Source organism: Carcharhinus amblyrhynchos, chromosome 14 (assembly GCF_965287045.1).
Source record: "Carcharhinus amblyrhynchos chromosome 14, sCarAmb.v2.hapA, whole genome shotgun sequence".
NCBI lineage: Eukaryota > Metazoa > Chordata > Chondrichthyes > Carcharhiniformes > Carcharhinidae > Carcharhinus > Carcharhinus amblyrhynchos.
The window spans coordinates 59764978-59783415 of record NC_137337.1 but is presented as its reverse complement, the minus strand read 5'-3'; the positions used below and the strand labels follow the sequence as shown (position 1 = coordinate 59783415).

Sequence of the window (18438 nt, the reverse complement as noted above, 5' to 3'; positions counted from 1 at the left end):
TGGAATCCTACTGGATGATGGATTCAGGCAGCAGTCCACGCTAGGTGACAATAAAGTAACTAAACAAGTTTATCACAAAGGAGAACACTAATTGTGTACTTCACAGTGCAACATTCATTAATCTTCGAAGTGGCATGGAACTTTAACGCTGGAAAATAAGGGTCATTGCTGAGTAGATCATCATCTACTTGTTTGAAGCACTGTTGAGGATAGCTTAGGCTTGGGACCAATACAGCTTTCTCCAACTACTTAAGGTTAACCAGTTTACTGGTTATTTAACAGTCCAATAGTGCCTGTGCTGGTTAATAGCTCAGGTTTAATGAGATTGAGGGTTATAGATAGGTCTGTAGGTTGGTAGGTGATGTGGTCGGCGCAACTTGTGGGCCGAAGGGCCTGTTTGTGCTGTAGTGTTCTATGTTCTATGTTCTATGTAACTGTTTTTCAAAGACAGGAAATCAGCTTTAATTAGTGAAACTTCCTGCATCTTATAGATGATTCCAATGCTTCTACCATATGGATTGAGAATTTGAACACTATGTTTTGATCATTGGAAGTGACCGATCACTACAAACAGCAAATGATATACCTGTAACATGAATCACTGTAAAATTGTAAGTGGTGATGACTTAACATTTTAGATTGCATTTCAAACATAATGTGCACACAAACTGACCAGGCACATTTCTGGTACTGGTTATGTTGATTTATGTGGACTCTATATGCCATGGGGTTGCAGTATAAAGATGAACTGCAGCCGTAGATAACATATTTCTGGCTAATCCTGACTTAATTTAACCAGATGTAGTATTGCACAGGTGTTGTGCAATTCTGTGATCAACTGATGTGGATGCGATTTGAATACATGTTGGACTATATAAGTTCCGAATATTAGATAGCTGGTACACAATCCAAATCTCAGTATGAGCGTGTAACTGAAGGTGCACATGAGCAATTCCAAATTAGTGACTCTTCATCCACTGATTCAACCTTCAACTAAGAAGTTCAGCATTTCTTTGAAAAAAGTGAAGTTTATTTTCCAAGGTAGTGAAGACTGCCAATCCAGAGAATGGTTAACTGTGGCTGGATCTTAATTCTTGCAGGCAACATAATACCTCTCTGGTTCACACCTGTGTTCCGAATCAAGGATGCTGATCCCTAGGCCACTCTCTTCTCCAACTAATTCATCCAGCTTCTTAACTGCTGCCATCAGTCGACAATGAGCAACCACAAGCTGCCTTTTCAGCTGGAAGTTAGAAGGAAAGCAGTCAGAAGGAAATTCAATACACAACAGACAGAAACAAACACTTCCTAGAAAGACACTGGGTAGTGCAAGATAAAATGGATAAGATACAAAACTGATCAGGTATCCTAAAAGCAACAAAGACTGCACAGTAGGCCATATTTACAGGAGGTCCAGCTGTGCACAGCAATAATGAGATAAACAAAAATAATTCCAAAATTATTTATACTGAAAATACTAATCCAAGATCACTGTGTTGATGGATTATTGACTGAATGCTGATGAAATTAACTGGTCACATTAGTGCAATAATTCTAGGTTTTTTAAAAATTTGTTCATAGGACTTTGGCATCACTGGGTAGGCCAATATTTATTGCCCATCCCCGAGGGTGGGGATGGGGAATAAATACTGGAGTCAGATGTAGGCCAGACTACGTAAGGATAGTTAACGTTCTTTGCTAAAAAGACATCAGTGAACCAGATAAATTTTTATTACAATTGGCAATGCTTTCATGGTCATTATTGGACTTTCAATTCAAAAACTTTATTGAATTCAAATTTCATCAGTCGTCATTGTCATCGCAGTGGTGATGGGCTGGCAAGGGAGGGGTGGGGCAGGGGTCCTGGGAAAGAGCGAGCAGTGAGTGAACAACATTTGTAACAAGGGGGTGGAAGCTGGGGTTGTGAGAAATGCCAAAGAAAGCAGGCAGTGGGTGGGAGCCAAAGTTTCAGGGTACAGTAATGAAGTAAGGGCTGGAGAAATTGTGCATATACCTCTCAGTGACCAAGGTGGAAGAGAACTTCCCGGTTTACTTATTCAGCAGTGACAGGAGTTACAATGCAGCTACTTTTCCCTCTTGCTTTCCTGCCTTCAATCTTCCCACACTACATTATGAACATTAGTCCTAATTGTATATTTTATTACTTCCAGCGAAGGCACAATGAGGATCAAAAAACGTGAGCCACCATTGAGATTATGTGCACAAGCCCTTCCTAACAATATCTACAATCCGTTGCAACAAACAAATCCACTGTGGGATGAAAGACCACAGTTCTATGGTCTCCCCAGCACCTTTTACTTTGATCATTTAAGTTTCCAATGATTTAAATGTGAATTATTTTAACCAAGAGCTTCAAAATGATTGAAGCCATAATTTCTTCCAAATGTAACAGTGCAATCTTATTTTCTGAAGGTTAAGAACATCAAAATATTTAACAGAACCCTACCTCTCCTATATGCTGAGTTAAGCACTGTGGGTAGAGGTTCAGGGCTGTAGCTTCCACTTCAGAATTGCTCTGCAACATGTAACTGAAATATGAAATAGTTATACAGATCGATCATTGGGAATTTGTAGCCTTGTTTTTAAAATCACATGCACTTTAATTTATAGCTAGAGCATCGCAAATCAACCAATTTGAAATATTGCCAGTATTACATAGAAAGTCACATTGTGCAAGGTCACAGAAAAAGTAAATAATCAAAAGACAGGAACATCAGAATTCCCTTTCTCTTCAAATACTATAAATGCCCACTTGAACAAGGCCTCATTTTTACCAGAATTTAAACTCAAGATGGTGCAGCATTCCCCTGGCATTGCACTAAAGTGTCAGGCTAGATTATGTGCTTAATAGCCAAACGAGGTTTGAATTCACAAAATTTGATTCAGGCATGAATGTTACGACTTAAGCCAAGTTGATACTTGTGAGCAACAGGTAAAGATGCTGTTAACACATATATCTGTACACCATAGAGAAATAGCCTAAAGTTAGGTAGACTGGATATAGTCAGGCACATTGATAACCCACATTATGGAAACAACTGTGATCTTAGTCGCAAACATAGGACATAAAATTCGCTGCTGCTAACAGAGCAATAGTCAGGGACAATAAAGAAACTGCCTGTGGTGTAGGAATAACACCAGATGCGTGGTGTGCAGTGAAGCATACACCACATCCTGAAGGAATGTACGAGGTCCAAGTTATAAAAAGCAAATGGTATACAAGATATGTTGTTTCTACAACTAAGCCTAAAAGGGGGAAAAAGGTCACTGAGATAGTTGGGACAGCAGTGATTAAGTTGGCAAAGGATTGATTACCGCCAATCTGAACTAGGACATGTAACAGTGTTAGATAAGATGGATGAGTTTGCTAATGCACTCTTGTGATAACAGGAGACATTGTTAGATTGGGAGTAGAGGGGATGGAAACTTGGGGTACCTCGAGCCAATAGGGGAATGACAACACACAGATGGGACAGGGACCACCAATTAGGGGAGAACAACACATTGCCAAGCCATTATAATGCTTGTAAAAAAATATAAAATGTGCTGCAAATCTATGTAAGGTGTGCCTATTTTATTGGACACCCGGTCTTACAAGAACGTTAAATAAAATATCTTGCTCCTTCAGAACTTGACTTAACTAAATTGTTTGACTGTGAGCTGCGTTTCTCACAATAAAATGACCAGCACACACCCCAACTGTTTAAAGCACAAGCCCAACCTAAGGCAGTCAAAATGACATCTATATCCATGAATGAGAGTAAGCCTGTACACCCCAGCCCTCATGATCCCTCAGTTACCCAACCCTCATGATCCCTCAGTTAAAAAACTAAAACTGAGGCAGGGAAACACCACAGACTGATTTTCAGTAAAAAAAATGCACTGAACTCTAACAGAAACAGGTTAACTTAGTAAACAGGGCCAATGATTGGCAGCTGGAGTGAATATATTATCTCTTGCTAACACTGAACAGGTAAATTTAAGCAAGGAGGAGTTCCAAAGAAAACTATCCTAAAAAGGTGTGAAAAGATAGCAAAAATAAATGCAAAATGCTAAAGAAATCCAGAGAAATAGTCAAGGTGAAATAAAACAAACAGGAGAACCCCTGTAAGTATTGAAATTAAGTGGGAACCACCTAGATAGACCAGAATTAGAAGGACAGGAAGTTAAACATTAAATTCTAGTTTTTAACATGCTTCAGAATAGACCTAAAGAAATTAGATTTACAAGAGTGACCAGTCTTTAATTACACAGAACATACAGTACAAAAACAAGCCAATTAACCCAACCAGTCCATTAGGAACAGTGGGTCTTTCAGCCCCTGGAGGTTGTTCCACCATTCAGTGCGACAATGGCTGATCTGCATCCCAACTCCATTTCAATCTTAGGTCCACATCCCCATGTCCTAGATGCCTCAGCACCAGAAAAAGCTTCTATCTATCCTATTAATTCCTGTCAAAATCCTAAAATTCTCAGTCAAATCTACCTACAATCTTCAATATTCCAGCGACTACAAGGAACCCTATCTCCAGTTGAGCAATGCATTTTAAATTCTGCAGTTTATTCAAAATCATGAGAGGCATGGACAGAGTAAATAGGGGAAATGTTCCCATCCATGAAAAGATCAAAAATGAGAGAGAGCACAGCTTTGAAGCAATTTGCAATAGAAACAAAAGCCATGAGAAAAAAAGCTTTTTTCACAGCAAATGATTAAGATTAGGAATGCACTGCTTGCGAATGTGGCAGAGGGAAGTTAACAGGCATTCAAAAGACTGCTGTTTAAAAAGGAACAATGTGTAGGGCTATGGGGAGAAGGTGAGAGAATGGCACTAAGTAAATGGCTCTTTGGAGTACTGGTGAGAATGCAATAAGCCACGTGGGCATTCTTGGGACATGGGCATCGCTGACTAAGCCAGCATTTACTACCCATCCCTAATTGTCCTTGAACTGAATGGCTTGGTAAGCCATTCAGAGGGCATCTAAGAGTCTCCCACTTAGCTGTAAAGTGACAGATTTGCTTCTCTAAAGAACATTAGTGAACCAGATGGGTTCTCATGGTTATCATTAGGTTGAATTCAAACTTCTTGATTGGCAGATACTGAGGAAGACTGTCTGGTGACACAGCAGGATATAGATAGGTTGGTATATTGGGCAGATAGATGGCAGATGGAATTTAATCCTGACAAATGCAAGGTGATGCATTTTGGAATTCCTCCCACACCCCAAAGATGTGCTCTTAGGCTGATTGGTGTACCAAATTGACCCTACACTATTCTCCCCTGAATCTGGCCACATTAGGGGTACCATTCACATACACACAGGGCAGGGTAGGTGTAGGAAAATGCTTTGTTGAAATGGCGGCGTGGGCTCGTTGGGCTGAAGGGCCTGTTTCCTGTGCTGGGTTGTTCTTTGTTCTCCATCTACCATGGTGGGATTCAAACGTAGGTCCCTAAATATTACCTTGAGTCTCTGGATTACTAGTGGTAAAACCACTACACCTCTACCTTCCCTTATTACTAGTATTGTGGAAATTCTATGATTCTGTGATTTACTGACAGAGCTGCCTTGTCCCACACAGTAGAATTCTTACCAAATTCTGGAGTTTTCAAGACAAAAGTGGCCTGTTGCACAACTTTGTATTTGTATTAAATCACAAGAATATCGTATTCAACTCAGATCAAAATTTTTCAGGGTAACTTTTCACCGAGTGTTGAAAGTCTTTGGTGGGGATTTGGGAGAAAGAGCTATCTAAAATAATTTCAATACTTTCTGGTTAGATTCTCCTTAAAAGACCAGATCTGTTAAATCCACTTCCACCATGTCAATCTAAGTAGAGCTATTATGGACTGGGCTTGAACATGGATAAGAAACAGATAGGACCATTGGTGTGAAAGTATTGTTCTCTACTGTGCCTCGACTAAGACACCAGGATATTGTCTCTACTCACCAGTCTAAGGCATGCTTGTCCAAACAGTATAGTCCACGAAGGTGAGACAACGAGTCAGTTGTAGAGAAAGGAACAATACCAACGTTGGCTCTGCAGTAACTGCAATATAGGGACTTGTAAAGGCTACAAACAAAGAACATTACAGAGTGGAAAAATGCTCTTCAAATAACTTTGAAACCGGACAACAGGTTATTTGTTACATGAAGTCATTTGACTACATTGCAACACTCAGATATATTTTCAGCACTTTTATTTCAAAAAATGTTAAACATCAAGAAGTTGTGCAGACATTAAGAAACAAGCACTGTAACTGTTATTTTTAGTAATGTACTAATTGCAATTTCCATTTCCCACCCAACCCACTTCTCTGCAAGTCCACATGCACACCACGCATCTCCCATGATAGTACAGGTAGCAGAAGGATGTCTAAATTACTGCAACAGTGGTTAAAAACAAAACTCTTTAGCAACCAAATGCTGCCAGTCTCACTTCTTGAATAATCAGCTTCCTTGGAATACCACCATCATCAGCCCTCCAGTATCTCACATATCACCCTCAATTCCAGTTATATAGAGACTTCAGTTCCCTCAGAAAAATAGCTTCAACACAGTATCTTCACACTTAAATTCTATCAAAAGGAACATAGGATAGCACTGTTAGATCTCAGAACTCCCAGTTTCTCCTTTAAAGAACTTGGCAGCAGTTAAATTTATCCTCCATCATCCAATACAGTTATCTGTACCCAAGTTACCAAACATAAGAACATAACATAAGAACATAAGAAACAGGAGCAGGAGTAGGCCATCTAGCCCTTCGAGCCTGCCCCGCCATTCAGTAAGATCATGGCTGATCTGTTGTGGCTCAGTTCCACTTTCCCGCCCTCTCCCCATAACCCTTAATCCCCTTGCCTATCAAAAACCTATCAACCAGCGTCTTAAATATATTTAGCGAGGTAGCCTCCACCACTTCAACGGGCAGAGAATTCCAGAGATTCACCACCCTTTGAGTGAAGAAGTTCCTCCTCAACTCCGTTCTAAACTGTCCCCCCCTTTATCTTGAGGCTGTGCCCTCTAGTCCTACTGTCCTTTCTGAGCGGGAAGAGCCTCTCCACTTCTATCCTATCCATCTCATTCATCATCTTATATGTCTTAATGAGATCCCCCCTCATTCTTCTAAACTCTAACGAGTACAAGCCTAGTTTATTCAGCCTCTCCTCATAGCTCAACCCTCTCAACTCTGGTATCAGCCTAGTAAACCTCCTCTGCACTCCCTCCAAGGCCAAAATATCCTTGCGTAAGTGCGGCGACCAAAACTGCACACAGTACTCCAGCTGCAGCCTCACCAATGCCCTGTACAGTTGCAGCAAGACCTCCCTACTTTTATATTCAATCCCCCTCGCTATGAAGGCCAGCATCCCATTTGCCTTCCTGACCACCTGCTGCACCTGCAGGCTGGGTTTTTGTGACTCCTGCACAAGGACCCCGAGGTCCCTCTGCACCGTAGCATGCTGCAGTTTTTCGCCACGTAAGTAATAGTCCTTCCTACCATTATTCCTACCAAAGTGGACAACTTCACACTTGCTAACATTAAATTCCATTTGCCAGCTCCGGGCCCATTCGACCAGCCTATCTAGATCCTTCTGCAGACTTTCCACACCCTCCGCACAATTTGCCGTTCCACCAATCTTGGTGTCATCAGCAAATTTCGACACCATACTCTCGGTTTCCTCCTCCAGATCATCTATATAAATGGTAAATAGCTGAGGCCCCAGCACCGATCCCTGGGGCACTCCACTAGTCACCAACCGCCAATCCGAATGGCACCCACTGACCCCCACTCTCTGCCTCCTATTTGACAGCCAATCCCCTATCCACGCTAACACCCTACCCCCAACTCCATGCCCCCTAACCTTCTGCAATAGCCTCTTGTGAGGTACCTTGTCAAACGCCTTCTGAAAATCAAGAAACACCACATCCACCGGCTCTCCTCTATCCACCGCCCTAGACACATCCTCATAGAACTCCAATAAATTCGTCAGACATGACTTCCCCTTAATGATATGTGCTGCATCTGCTCTATCAAACAATTATCCTCAAGATGCCTCGCTATTTTCTCCTTGATCACGGATTCTAACATTTTACCTACAACAGACGTTAAACTAACCAGCCTATAATTCCCTGCCTTTCGCCTGCCACCCTTCTTAAACAACAGCGTAACATTAGCCGTTTTCCAATCTTCCGGCACTTCCCCGGAATCCAGCGACGTTTGGAAAATAATCACCAAGGCATCCACTATCACCTCCGCCATTTCTTTCAGAACCCTTGGATGCATTCCATCCGGTCCTGGGGACTTGCTCACAATCAGTCCCTCCAGTCTGTCGAGCACTGCCTCTCTAGTAACAATAATGTCATTCAGGCCCTCCACTCCTACCATCTTTCCATCGCTAACACCCGGCAAACTATTTGCGTCCTCCTCCGTGAAGACCGAAACAAAAAAGTTATTCAAGGCCTCAGCCATTTCCCCATCCCCCACCACTAAGTCCCCCCTCTCATCCTCTAAGGGTCCAACGTTCATACTCATACATTTTAACCAGTTTTCTTAACTGCTGCATTATAAACTGCTCTCTTCTCTCCATTTGTTATCTGAATTTAACCAACTTCCATTCCTTTGTACTCAGGTTGTTTAGATTAAAAGCACGTGAGGCCTTCAGCACATTTTCATGTCCCACCACACTTATGCTAGTTCCTGTTGCTTCCTCTGAATCAACACATTATCTACTTGCAAATTTGATCCAGGATTCCCACTGCATTGAGTTTGTATAGCAGCCTTTCATGCACAGTAAGGGCCTTTGGCCCTCCAAGCCTCTGCTGATCATGATGCCTGCCTAAACTAAAATTGTGTGCACTTACGGAGTCCGTATCGTTCCATTCCCATCCTATTCATGCATTGTTTAGATGCCCCATAAATGCCACTATCATATCTGCTCCTACCACTTCCTTAGGCAGCGCATTCCAAAGATTCACCATACACTAAAAAATACTTGTCGCATACATCTCCTCTAAACTTTTCCCCATGCACCTTAAACCAATGTGCCCTTGACTTTTCTACCCTAGGAATAAGTACCTGACTATCCACTCTGTCCATGCCACTCAATCTTGTAATCTCTATCAGGTCGCTCCTCAACCTCCATCGTTCCAGTAAGAATAAATCAAGTTTATCCAACCTCGCCTCATAGCTAATACACTCCATACCAGGCAACACCTTGATAAATCTCTTCTGTTCCCTCTCCAAAGCATCCACATCCTTTAGTAGTGTGACGACCAGAATTGTCCACAATATTCCAAATGAGGCCTAACTAAGGCTCTGTACAGCTGCAGATGACCTGTCAATTTTTATACTCAAAGCCCTGACTGATGAAGGCAAACATGCCATATGCCTTCTTGACTACCTTATCTACCTGCATTGTCACTTTCAGTGATCAGTGGACTGGCACTGCCTGTCAATACTCTTAAGGGTTCTACCATTTACCAGTTGGGAGAGTTGGGCAGAGAAATGGCAGATGGAGTTTAATCTGGACAAATGTGAGGTAATGTATTTTTGAAGGTCCAATGCATGTATCAGAGAATCCTTATCCAAGATTAATGAAGACCACTCTTGATGAAGTAGGGAGTAAGGATATGAGCTGAATTTTCTTATTTGTTCATGGGACGTCAGCATCCCTGGCTGGGCCATCATTTATTGCTCATCCTTGAGGGTATTTAAGAGTCAACCACATTGCTGTGGGTCTGAAGTCACATGTAGCCCAGACCAAGTAAGGACAATAGATTTACTTCCCTAAAGGACATTAGTGAACCAGATGGTTTTTTATTACAATTAACAATGGCTTCATAGTCATCAATCATTAGACTTTATTTAAAATTTTTATTGAATTCAAATTCCACATCTGCCGTGGTGGGATTTGAACCCAGCACATTATCCTAGGTCTCTGGATAACTTGTCCAGTGACAATATCACTGTCTCCCCATGAATATTTAATTCATTCTTTTAGTGGTATTGTTTGAGGAAATTTCAGAAAACCTTCTGTTTCTCTCAAATATTGCATTATTTGCAATGATTCTTTTCACTCTAGTAATCTGCAACTGTAGTAAAGAATTACCTTATTTTTAACCTCAGCTTTCAAATAAATAAAATTTGCATTATAAAAACTGACTTTGGCACCCATTATTCCCAAATTGAATTCTGATATGGGAACAAAACCACAATTTAAATTTCAGCAAAGAGGTGTAATGGCAGTACCATAACACTGGAGAGATAGCAGAAGCAGAGTTTTCAGAAATACTTGGGGTGAATGTACCAATCTAAAATGTGTTAAGTGCACTTATGTACTCACCATTCAGATAAGGGACCTTCACACCCTATTAAGGTGGTGGGATCCAGTTCCACATTCTCAGTCACCCCTGAAATCAAGAGAATTTTCTGTTAATGACATTGGAAGAAAATACAAGAAGCATCCAGAAAATCAATTGCAAACTGGTAGATAAGGAATTAGTTGTCCGCTGGGAGTGTGGAGTCACATGTTCTCAATAATAGCTATATGCTCAATATTTAAGAAATAATTCCCAGTAAAAATAAGAAATGTCATTACCTTGAGCTACACTAAGACCAAGTGTTCAGCCAATGCTTATAGCCATAGAGACCAAGATACTGCAAAAGGGTCCAACACCAAGGACCTGCCACATTTGAAACTGTCCATGGAATATTGACTAATTTTTCATCCCTGAAGATCCTCTGCAGTAGATCTTTCTAAACTTACTAGGATACTTGGATCACTATATTTTAGGCATGTCTTCATTACACTAACCAACGTGGCTTTCTGCAAGATGTTGATTAGTATAATGGAAACTTGCCTTAAATATAATAATCCACTTGTTCTGACCAACCAGGGGGTTGGCAAAAAGGAGAGCCAACTCACTGCTCCTTACCCAATCATAACAAAATTGGGGACCCATTGCCAGAACTTTTCCCACAGACAAAACTAAAGAATTGGAGTAGGGAAGTAAATTGTTCCTTCAAAACCTGTCTTAAAAACTGCAAAAAAGGTTTTCTAAACTCTGTACCACTAAAAGTGTTGAAATAACACCTTGGATGCCAAGGCTTTTCTCAATGGAAGGGATGTTACAAATGAGAAATTGAAAATTATGTGCCTTGGAGAGTTAACTGCAATAGCCAGGCACATAGAATTGGAATTTTGCCAAAAGCCAGAAGACATGAAACTTAAAAATACCCAATCTTGAGGAAATTGAGGATGATGAAATTGATAAAATAGTGGCAGAAAACGTAAGATTGAAGGAACAGAAATTGGCACTGGAATGTCAGGAAAGGGAAAAAAAAGAGAGGAAAAGAAACTGTTATGTATTTGAAGTGGTTGCATTTCTGCTGGTATAACATTAACATGACATAAGAACATAAGAAGTAGGAGCAGGAGTAGGCCATCTAGCCCTTCAAGCCTGCCCCGCCATTCAATAAGATCATGGCTGATCTGAAGTGGATCAGTTTCACTTTCCTGCTTTCTCCCCACAACCCTTAATTCCCTTGTCTATCAGAAATCTACCCACCCGTGACTTAAATATATTCAATGAAGTAGCCTCCACCGCTTCAATGGATAGAGAATTCCAGAGATTCACCACCCTTTGAGTGAAGAAGTTCCTCCTCAACTCCGTTCTAAAGTGCCCCCTCTTATTTTGAGACTGTGCCCTCTAGTTCTGTTTTCCTTTCTAAGTGGGAAGAATCTCTCTATCTCTACCCTATCTAGCCCCTTCATTATCTTATATGTCTCAATAAGATCCCCCCTCAGCTTTCTAAACTGTAACGAGTACAGGCCCAATCTATTCAGCCTCTCCTCATATGCTAACCCCCTCATCTCCGGTATCAGCCTGGTGAACCTTCTCTGTACTCCCTCCAAGGCCAATATATCCTTCTGCAAATAAGGGGACCAAAACTGCACACAGTATTCCAGTTGCGGCCTCACCAGTGCCCTGTACGGGTGCAGCAAGACCTCCCGGCTTTTATATTCTATCCCCCTCGCTACAAAGGCCAACATTCCCCCCTACCCTCCAGGTCGTCTATGTAAATGGTAAACAGTTGAGGCCCCAGCACCAATCCCTGCGGCACTCCACTAGTCACCAACTGCCAACCAGAAAAGCACCTATTGATTCCAACTCTCTGCTTCCTGTTAGATAACCAATCCTCAATCCACGCTAAAACTTTACCCCCAATTCCGTGTATCCTAACCTTCTGCAACAACCTTTTGTGAGGCAGCTTATCGAACGCCTTCTGGAAATCTGAAAACACCACATCCACCAGTTCCCCTCTGTCTACTGCTGTCGTGAAAAGCAGAGAGTGGCACCTCATTACTTTTCTCTTTGCTAATAATCATTGCTTAGCAGAAAGGAAAGGGAAGGGAAGGAGGCTTGGATTGTTTTCTCTGGATGATGATTATAAGCTGATCCACAAACCTTTGTCCCAAACAAGACTCTAAAGAAGACCTTTCCCTAGTTACCATCAACCACCTGATTCACAGAATACTACAGCCAGATGAGGCCCTTCTGCCCATCAAGTCTGCACCAACACATTGAAGGTCTTGACTTGCCCACCTAATCCCACTTGCCAGCACTTGGCCCATAGCCTCGAATGTTATGGCATGCCAAGTATTCATCCAGGTTCTTTTTAGAAGTATGTGAAGCAACCGGCCTCCACCATCCTCTCAGGTAGAGCATTCCAGGTCATCACCACCTTCTGGGTAAAAGCATTTTTCCTCAAATCCCATCCCCCAAAGCCTCCCACTCCTCACTTTTAACTTGCGTCCCCTCATAACTGATCCCTCAACTAAGGAGAGCAGCTGCTCCCTATCCCCCTGTCCATGCCCCTCAATCTTGAACACCTTAGTCAGGTTGCCCCTCAGTCTTCTCTGCTCTAGAGAAAACAATCCAAGCCTATCCAATCTCTCGTTATAACTTAAATGTTTGATCCCAGGCAATAGCCTGGTGAATCTCCTCTGCACCCCTTCCACTGCAATCATATCCTTCCTATAATGCAGCAACCAGAACTGGACACAGTGCTCCAACTGTGTCCTCACCAAAGTTCTATACAACCCCATCATGACCTCTCTGCTTTTATTAGCTATACCCCATTGATAAAGGCGAGTGTGCCATATGTCTTTTTCACCACCCTATTAACCTGCCTTTCAGCCTTCAGAGATGTATGGATAAACAGACCAAAGTTCCTTTGTTCTTCGGAACTTCCCAGTGTCAGACCTTTCATAGTATACTTCCTTGTTAAATTACTCCTTCCAAAGTATATCATCTTTTATTTTTCAGGGTTAAATTCCATCTGCCACTTAACAGCCCATCTGACCATCTCATTTTTATCTTCCTGTAAGCCAAGACATTCAATCTCACTGTTAACCATCCAGCCAATTTTTGTATCATTGGCAAACTTACTGATCCTACACCCCCCTCCCCCACATCGTCATCTGTGTCATTTATGTAAATAACAAACAATAGGGTGTCCAGGATGGATCCCAGTGGTATGCCACTGGTCACAGACCTCCAGTCACTAAAGCAGCCGCCTGTCATCACCCTCTGTCTCCTACCACTAATGATGCGCAGATGCCAGCGTTGGACTGGGGTGAACACAGTAAGAAGTCTGACAACACCAGGTTTAAGTCCAACTGATTTATTCGATAGTAAACTTGAAAGCTTGCAAGTTTACTATCAAATAAGTCGGTTGGACTTAAACCTGGTGTTGTCAGATTTCTTACTGTGTCCTACCGCTAAGCCAATTATGAATCCACGTGCCTATGCCTTCTTATATATCCCATGTGCATATGCCTTCTTAATAAGTCTCCCAAGTGGGACTTTGTCAAAGGCTTTGCTGAAATCCACACTACCCTCATCTACACATTTGGTTACATGCTCAAAAAATTCAATCAAGTTTGTTAGACATGACCTCCTTCTGAAAAACCGTGCTGACTATCCCTGATTAAACCTTGCCTCCCCAAATGCAGATAGATTTTCCTTCAGAATCTTCCAGTAGCTTCCCACCTAGAAAGGATAGAGTGATAAAAAACTGAACAGATGTCCTGAATGCTGACAATGAGCAGGCAAAAAAAGCTGTTCAGACTCTTGCTCTTTGCTGCAGAGAACAATAGCAAACCACATCACTATACAGTCCACTATCACTGCATTCCTTTGTCGTCGTCCCCCCCCAGTTGAATGGCTTTCTGTACCACATTGTCATAAGTCAGTTCATCCAACCTGTAGCCTTCACTCTCAAACAAGCTGAGAGAACTTCATTTGGACAATTGCAAAAGCTGAGGCTTCTGCACTCCTACCCACTGGGTCTCCTTACCAGCCTCACCTACAGTCATATCCTCCTGTCCCTGACCGTTGATCAAAATCAGAAGTCCCTATCCTCAGGGGTGTGATTGCCTCCTCGCACAAAGCATCAAGGTAACTTTCTCCCTTCCTGATGTGTGCGAAACAGGAATGGAGGGTTATAGGAGACGGTTTTAAATAAGGGTTGTTACTGGAAATCTAATGTTACATGTGTTGATGTTTTGTCTCTCTTACTCCGCAGGTGCGTCGGTCCACCTTGTTGTCTAACAAGGGGCACGCACACGGTGGGTCGTGCGGGTGATTCTCTTGGATGTTTCGAGAGTGGCCTAGTACTTTGCGTCGTTGTGTGCGCTTAAAACTGGACCAGCAGATGGGCACCACAACAGCTCAGTGACTATCATTGCTAGCTGTGCAGATACATGGATTTGGGCCAGTGTCTGTGGGAGTTTGCGCATTCTCCCTGTGGTTGTGTGGATTTCCTCCGGGTGCTCCGGTTTCCTCCCACACCCCAAAGATGTGCTCTTAGGCTGATTGGTGTAACAAATTGTCCCTAAATTATTCTCCCCAAATTATTCTCCCCTGAATCTGGTTTCTAATGGGGGTACCATAAGCATAGATACTGATCAAGGGAGGTGTAGGAAAAATGCTTTGTTAAGCGTGGGCTCGTTGGGCCAAAGGGCCTGTTTCCCATGCCGTGTTGTTCTTTGTGTCTGCAGCTCTGTCTCCAGTATAATGACTCTAAGCCAAAGTTCCTCGAGCCACAAAAACTGCAAATGTATTTGTCCTCGATCACTCAAGGAACCATGACACATCACCTCTCTTAACATCCTTAATGTGTTTTAATTAACTACTTAGTTATATTATTCAATTAATTAGTTTTCTTTTTATATATATGGTTAAATTTACCACCAGTTTCTGTACTATTTTAAAAGTAAGGAATGAAATTGACCTTAACCACTTATCAGATACTCACCAAGTAGCTAAGTTATTTTGCTGTGGGTGAAAAGGTTAGAAGAATCCCCAAGGTGGTTGGCTGTCCATCATTTAATTATTTTCCAGGTAAATGGTTCTGGTGCCCCCCCCCCCCCCCCACATCCCGATAGTCAGTATCCTGGGGGGCACAGAATTTTCTCCAACACTTACCCCAGGTCCCACAGACCAAGTCTAAGACCTGCACACAAAGTTGCAATAATGCTGGAAATCATGCATATGTAGCGAATCAAGAACTCACTCAAACATATCAGCAGGTTGAGAGTTGAACTGCTACCACAGTATTGCAGAGAATCTCCCAGCACAGTGTGACATATCTTGCATTGCATAATCATACAGTCTTTTGCATTCAAGGCTCCAACCACCACTTCATCCATCTAGACAGGGCATGCAGGAAAAGAAACATTCATCAGAACAGCCAATTGTAACACAGATCTTCAAATTAAATAATTGTTAAAATATTCAGATTCAGGGAATCAAGAGGGACAGGGAACTGACACAAAAGTGGAATTGAGGCCAAAAAAATCAGCCATGATTGTATTGAATGGTGGGGCAAGCTCAAAGGGCATATGGTCTACTCTTGCTAATTCTTAGGTTCTTAAAACAATGAAAATGACCCTGCACTGGAATCATCAACTTAAAATGTTCCTTGAAACATGCTAATGTTGTTATTAAATTTGCCCTTGGCAGCTCCCAAATCCCAAATTTGCAAGAGTTGCAGCTAGATCAATGTAAAACTACTCGGTTGTTTTTCTATTGGCATTTACAGTCTGCCATCAGGCAAAATTATAATTCTGGAGCTGTGCCATCTACAATCATTGGCTGAATGATCTCCTCCTGTCCTAAAATTCAGCCAATCTACCATTCGCTTAGATCATAGCTGTACCTGCACCCACCTACCTGCTTTGCAGTTTTTTTAATTGACCCAATCTCATCAGCTTTTGGGGAGTATTACATATTCCCACTGCCTTTTATGGGAAGAAGTGCTTCCAGACAGATTACAGTATTGTCAACCACATGGACTGTTAAAGTTCATTTTTTAGTCACAAGTAAGGCTTACATTAACACTGCAGTGAAGTCACTGTGAAATTCCCCTAGTCACCACACTCCAGCACCTATTCGCGTCAATGTACGTAATTAGTACTTTCCTCCCTTGGAGGATGGTGTGTGCTGTGTTGGAAGGATCTGTAGACTGAATAACGATGTGGAGATGCCAGCATTGTACTTGGGTAAGCACAGTAAGAAATCTCACAACACTAGGTTCAAATCCAAAAGATTTATTTGGCAGCACAAGCTTTCGGAGTCTCACTCCTTCATCAGGTGTCTCACCAGAGACTCTGAAAGCTTGTCCTGCAGGACTTGAACCTGGTGTTGTGACACCTACCACTGGACTGAATAACAACCAGTTGAACTATATTGTGAACACTCTTCCCAACAAGTCCTGAAGTGGAATAAAGGCAGAAAATGCTGGAAAGACTCAGCAGCTCAGAGACAGGAGGTGTGCTACCAACTGAGCCACAAGACTTCCATGACCAAGAGTCTGGTTTCTGTGCAAGTTTTTACTTACGATTGCAATATTGAGCCAAAGAATATGATTAGATCTTGCCTTAGAAGTTCAATTTTTCACCAACCTGTTAAAATAGATCAGAAATATTATATGATGTAATAGTATGTTTAACACTTAAACATATAAAGTACTATATAATTCCATTCCATATAAAGTACCTTGTATGAAAATCTCAATTACAAAACAGCGAGGGAAACAGGTAAAAGAAAACTAGTGCAACACTGGTTGTATTTACAACAATGGAAAACAAAGTTTGCACGTCCAGAAAACAAAATGTGACACCGAGCCAAAGTAAGGAAATAGGGGCATGACTGAAAACAACTTACTTAAAGAAGTAGGTTCAAGTCTAGGAGAGAAATGGAGGAACAATGGTTTTAAACAGTGAAGAAGGTACCAAAATGGCAACATCGGTGACTGCGAAAAGGGGCAGAAGGAATCTCATTCCTCCTTTAAGGCTATTTAAAGATTTTGGTCATCTGCCCTAATATTTCTTAATGTGCTAACACTCCTGAAGCGCCTTGGGAGTGACGAGAAATGCATGTTTTGTCGACAGATAAAAGTGGAGCGCTTTAAGGATAAATGTACCAGAAATAGTAATGCAACCCATCGCCTCAATAACGTTCTAACCCCTCCCCCCTCTTCCCTGCAACTCACATAATATTTCTAACAGTCTTTCCAACAGTAAGGAAAACACCCCACTCACCTCCCGCAAACCGACTTGAAAACGCGCTCGCCGCATTCAAAAAGCTGCGCACGCGCCGTACGGAGCGCTATCCCAGACAGCGGCTTGTCGGGGCGGGGGGCGGGGCGGGGCGGGGAGGGGAGGGGAAGAGAAGGGGGGCGGGGCGGGGCGGAGCGGGAAGAGAAAGGGGCGGGGCGGGAAGAGAAGGGAGCGGGGCGGGGAAGAGAAGGGGCGGGGCGGGGAAGAGAAGAGGGCGGGGCGGGGCGAGGAAGAGAAGGGGGCGGGACGAGGAAGAGAAGGGGGCGGGGCGGGGAAGAGAAGGGGGCGGGGCGGGGAAGAGAAGGGGGGCGGGGCGGGGAAGAGAAGGGGGGCGGGGCGGGAAGAGAAGGGGGGCGGGGCGGGGAAGAGAAGGGGGGCGGGGCGGGGAAGAGAAGGGGGGCGGGGCGGGGAAGAGAAGGGGGCGGGGCGGGGAAGAGAAGGGGGGCGGGGCGGGGAAGAGAAGGGGGGCGGGAAGAGAAGGCGGGGGGGGGGCGGGGCGGGGAAGAGAAGGGGGGGCGGGGCGGGGAAGAGAAGGGGGGCGGGGCGGGGAAGAGAAGGGGGGCGGGGCGGGGAAGAGAAGGGGGGCGGGGAAGAGAAGGGGGGCGGGGAAGAGAAGGGGGGTGGGGCGGGGAAGAGAAGGGGGCGGGCGGGGAAGAGAAGGGGGGCGGGGCGGGGAAGAGGAGGGGGGCGGGGCGGGGAAGAGAAGGGGGGCGGGGCGGGGAAGAGAAGGGGGGCGGGGCGGGGAAGAGAAGGGGGGCGGGGGCGGGGAAGAGAAGGGGGCGGGGCGGGGAAGAGA

At 43.4% G+C, this 18438-nt stretch overlaps 1 protein-coding gene across 2 annotated transcripts; it reads right to left on the bottom strand.

Annotated features, from left to right (window-relative positions):
- Positions 1-436: 436 nt before the first annotated feature.
- Positions 437-17692, bottom strand: oip5 (opa interacting protein 5). Of its 2 annotated transcripts, none has more exons than XM_080202016.1 (7): positions 17625-17692; positions 16922-16985; positions 15596-15731; positions 10359-10425; positions 5969-6091; positions 2468-2549; positions 437-1243 (listed from the first exon to the last, which is right to left on the bottom strand). In XM_080202016.1, exons 3-7 carry the CDS (start codon positions 15729-15731, stop codon positions 1088-1090), a joined length of 564 nt encoding a protein of 187 aa, XP_080058142.1. In that variant the 5' UTR covers positions 16922-16985; positions 17625-17692; the 3' UTR covers positions 437-1087. The 2 variants fall into 2 exon arrangements, with proteins under 2 accessions (XP_080058142.1, XP_080058143.1); XM_080202017.1 differs by having other exon boundaries at positions 17576-17651.
- Between the last annotated feature and the right edge of the window lie 746 nt (positions 17693-18438).

Bases quoted from the DNA above. Each gene is read 5' to 3' on its own strand.
- oip5 (XM_080202016.1), bottom strand. From the start codon at position 15,731: ATGGATGAAGTGGTGGTTGGAGCCTTGAATGCAAAAGACTGTATGATT. The intron at 10,426-15,595 runs GTGAGTTCTTGA...TCTTGATTTCAG, and splicing joins CAACCTGCTGATATGTTTGA to GGGTGACTGAGAATGTGGAA. The intron at 6,092-10,358 runs GTGAGTACATAA...CTTTGTTTGTAG, and splicing joins GAAGGTCCCTTATCTGAATG to CCTTTACAAGTCCCTATATT.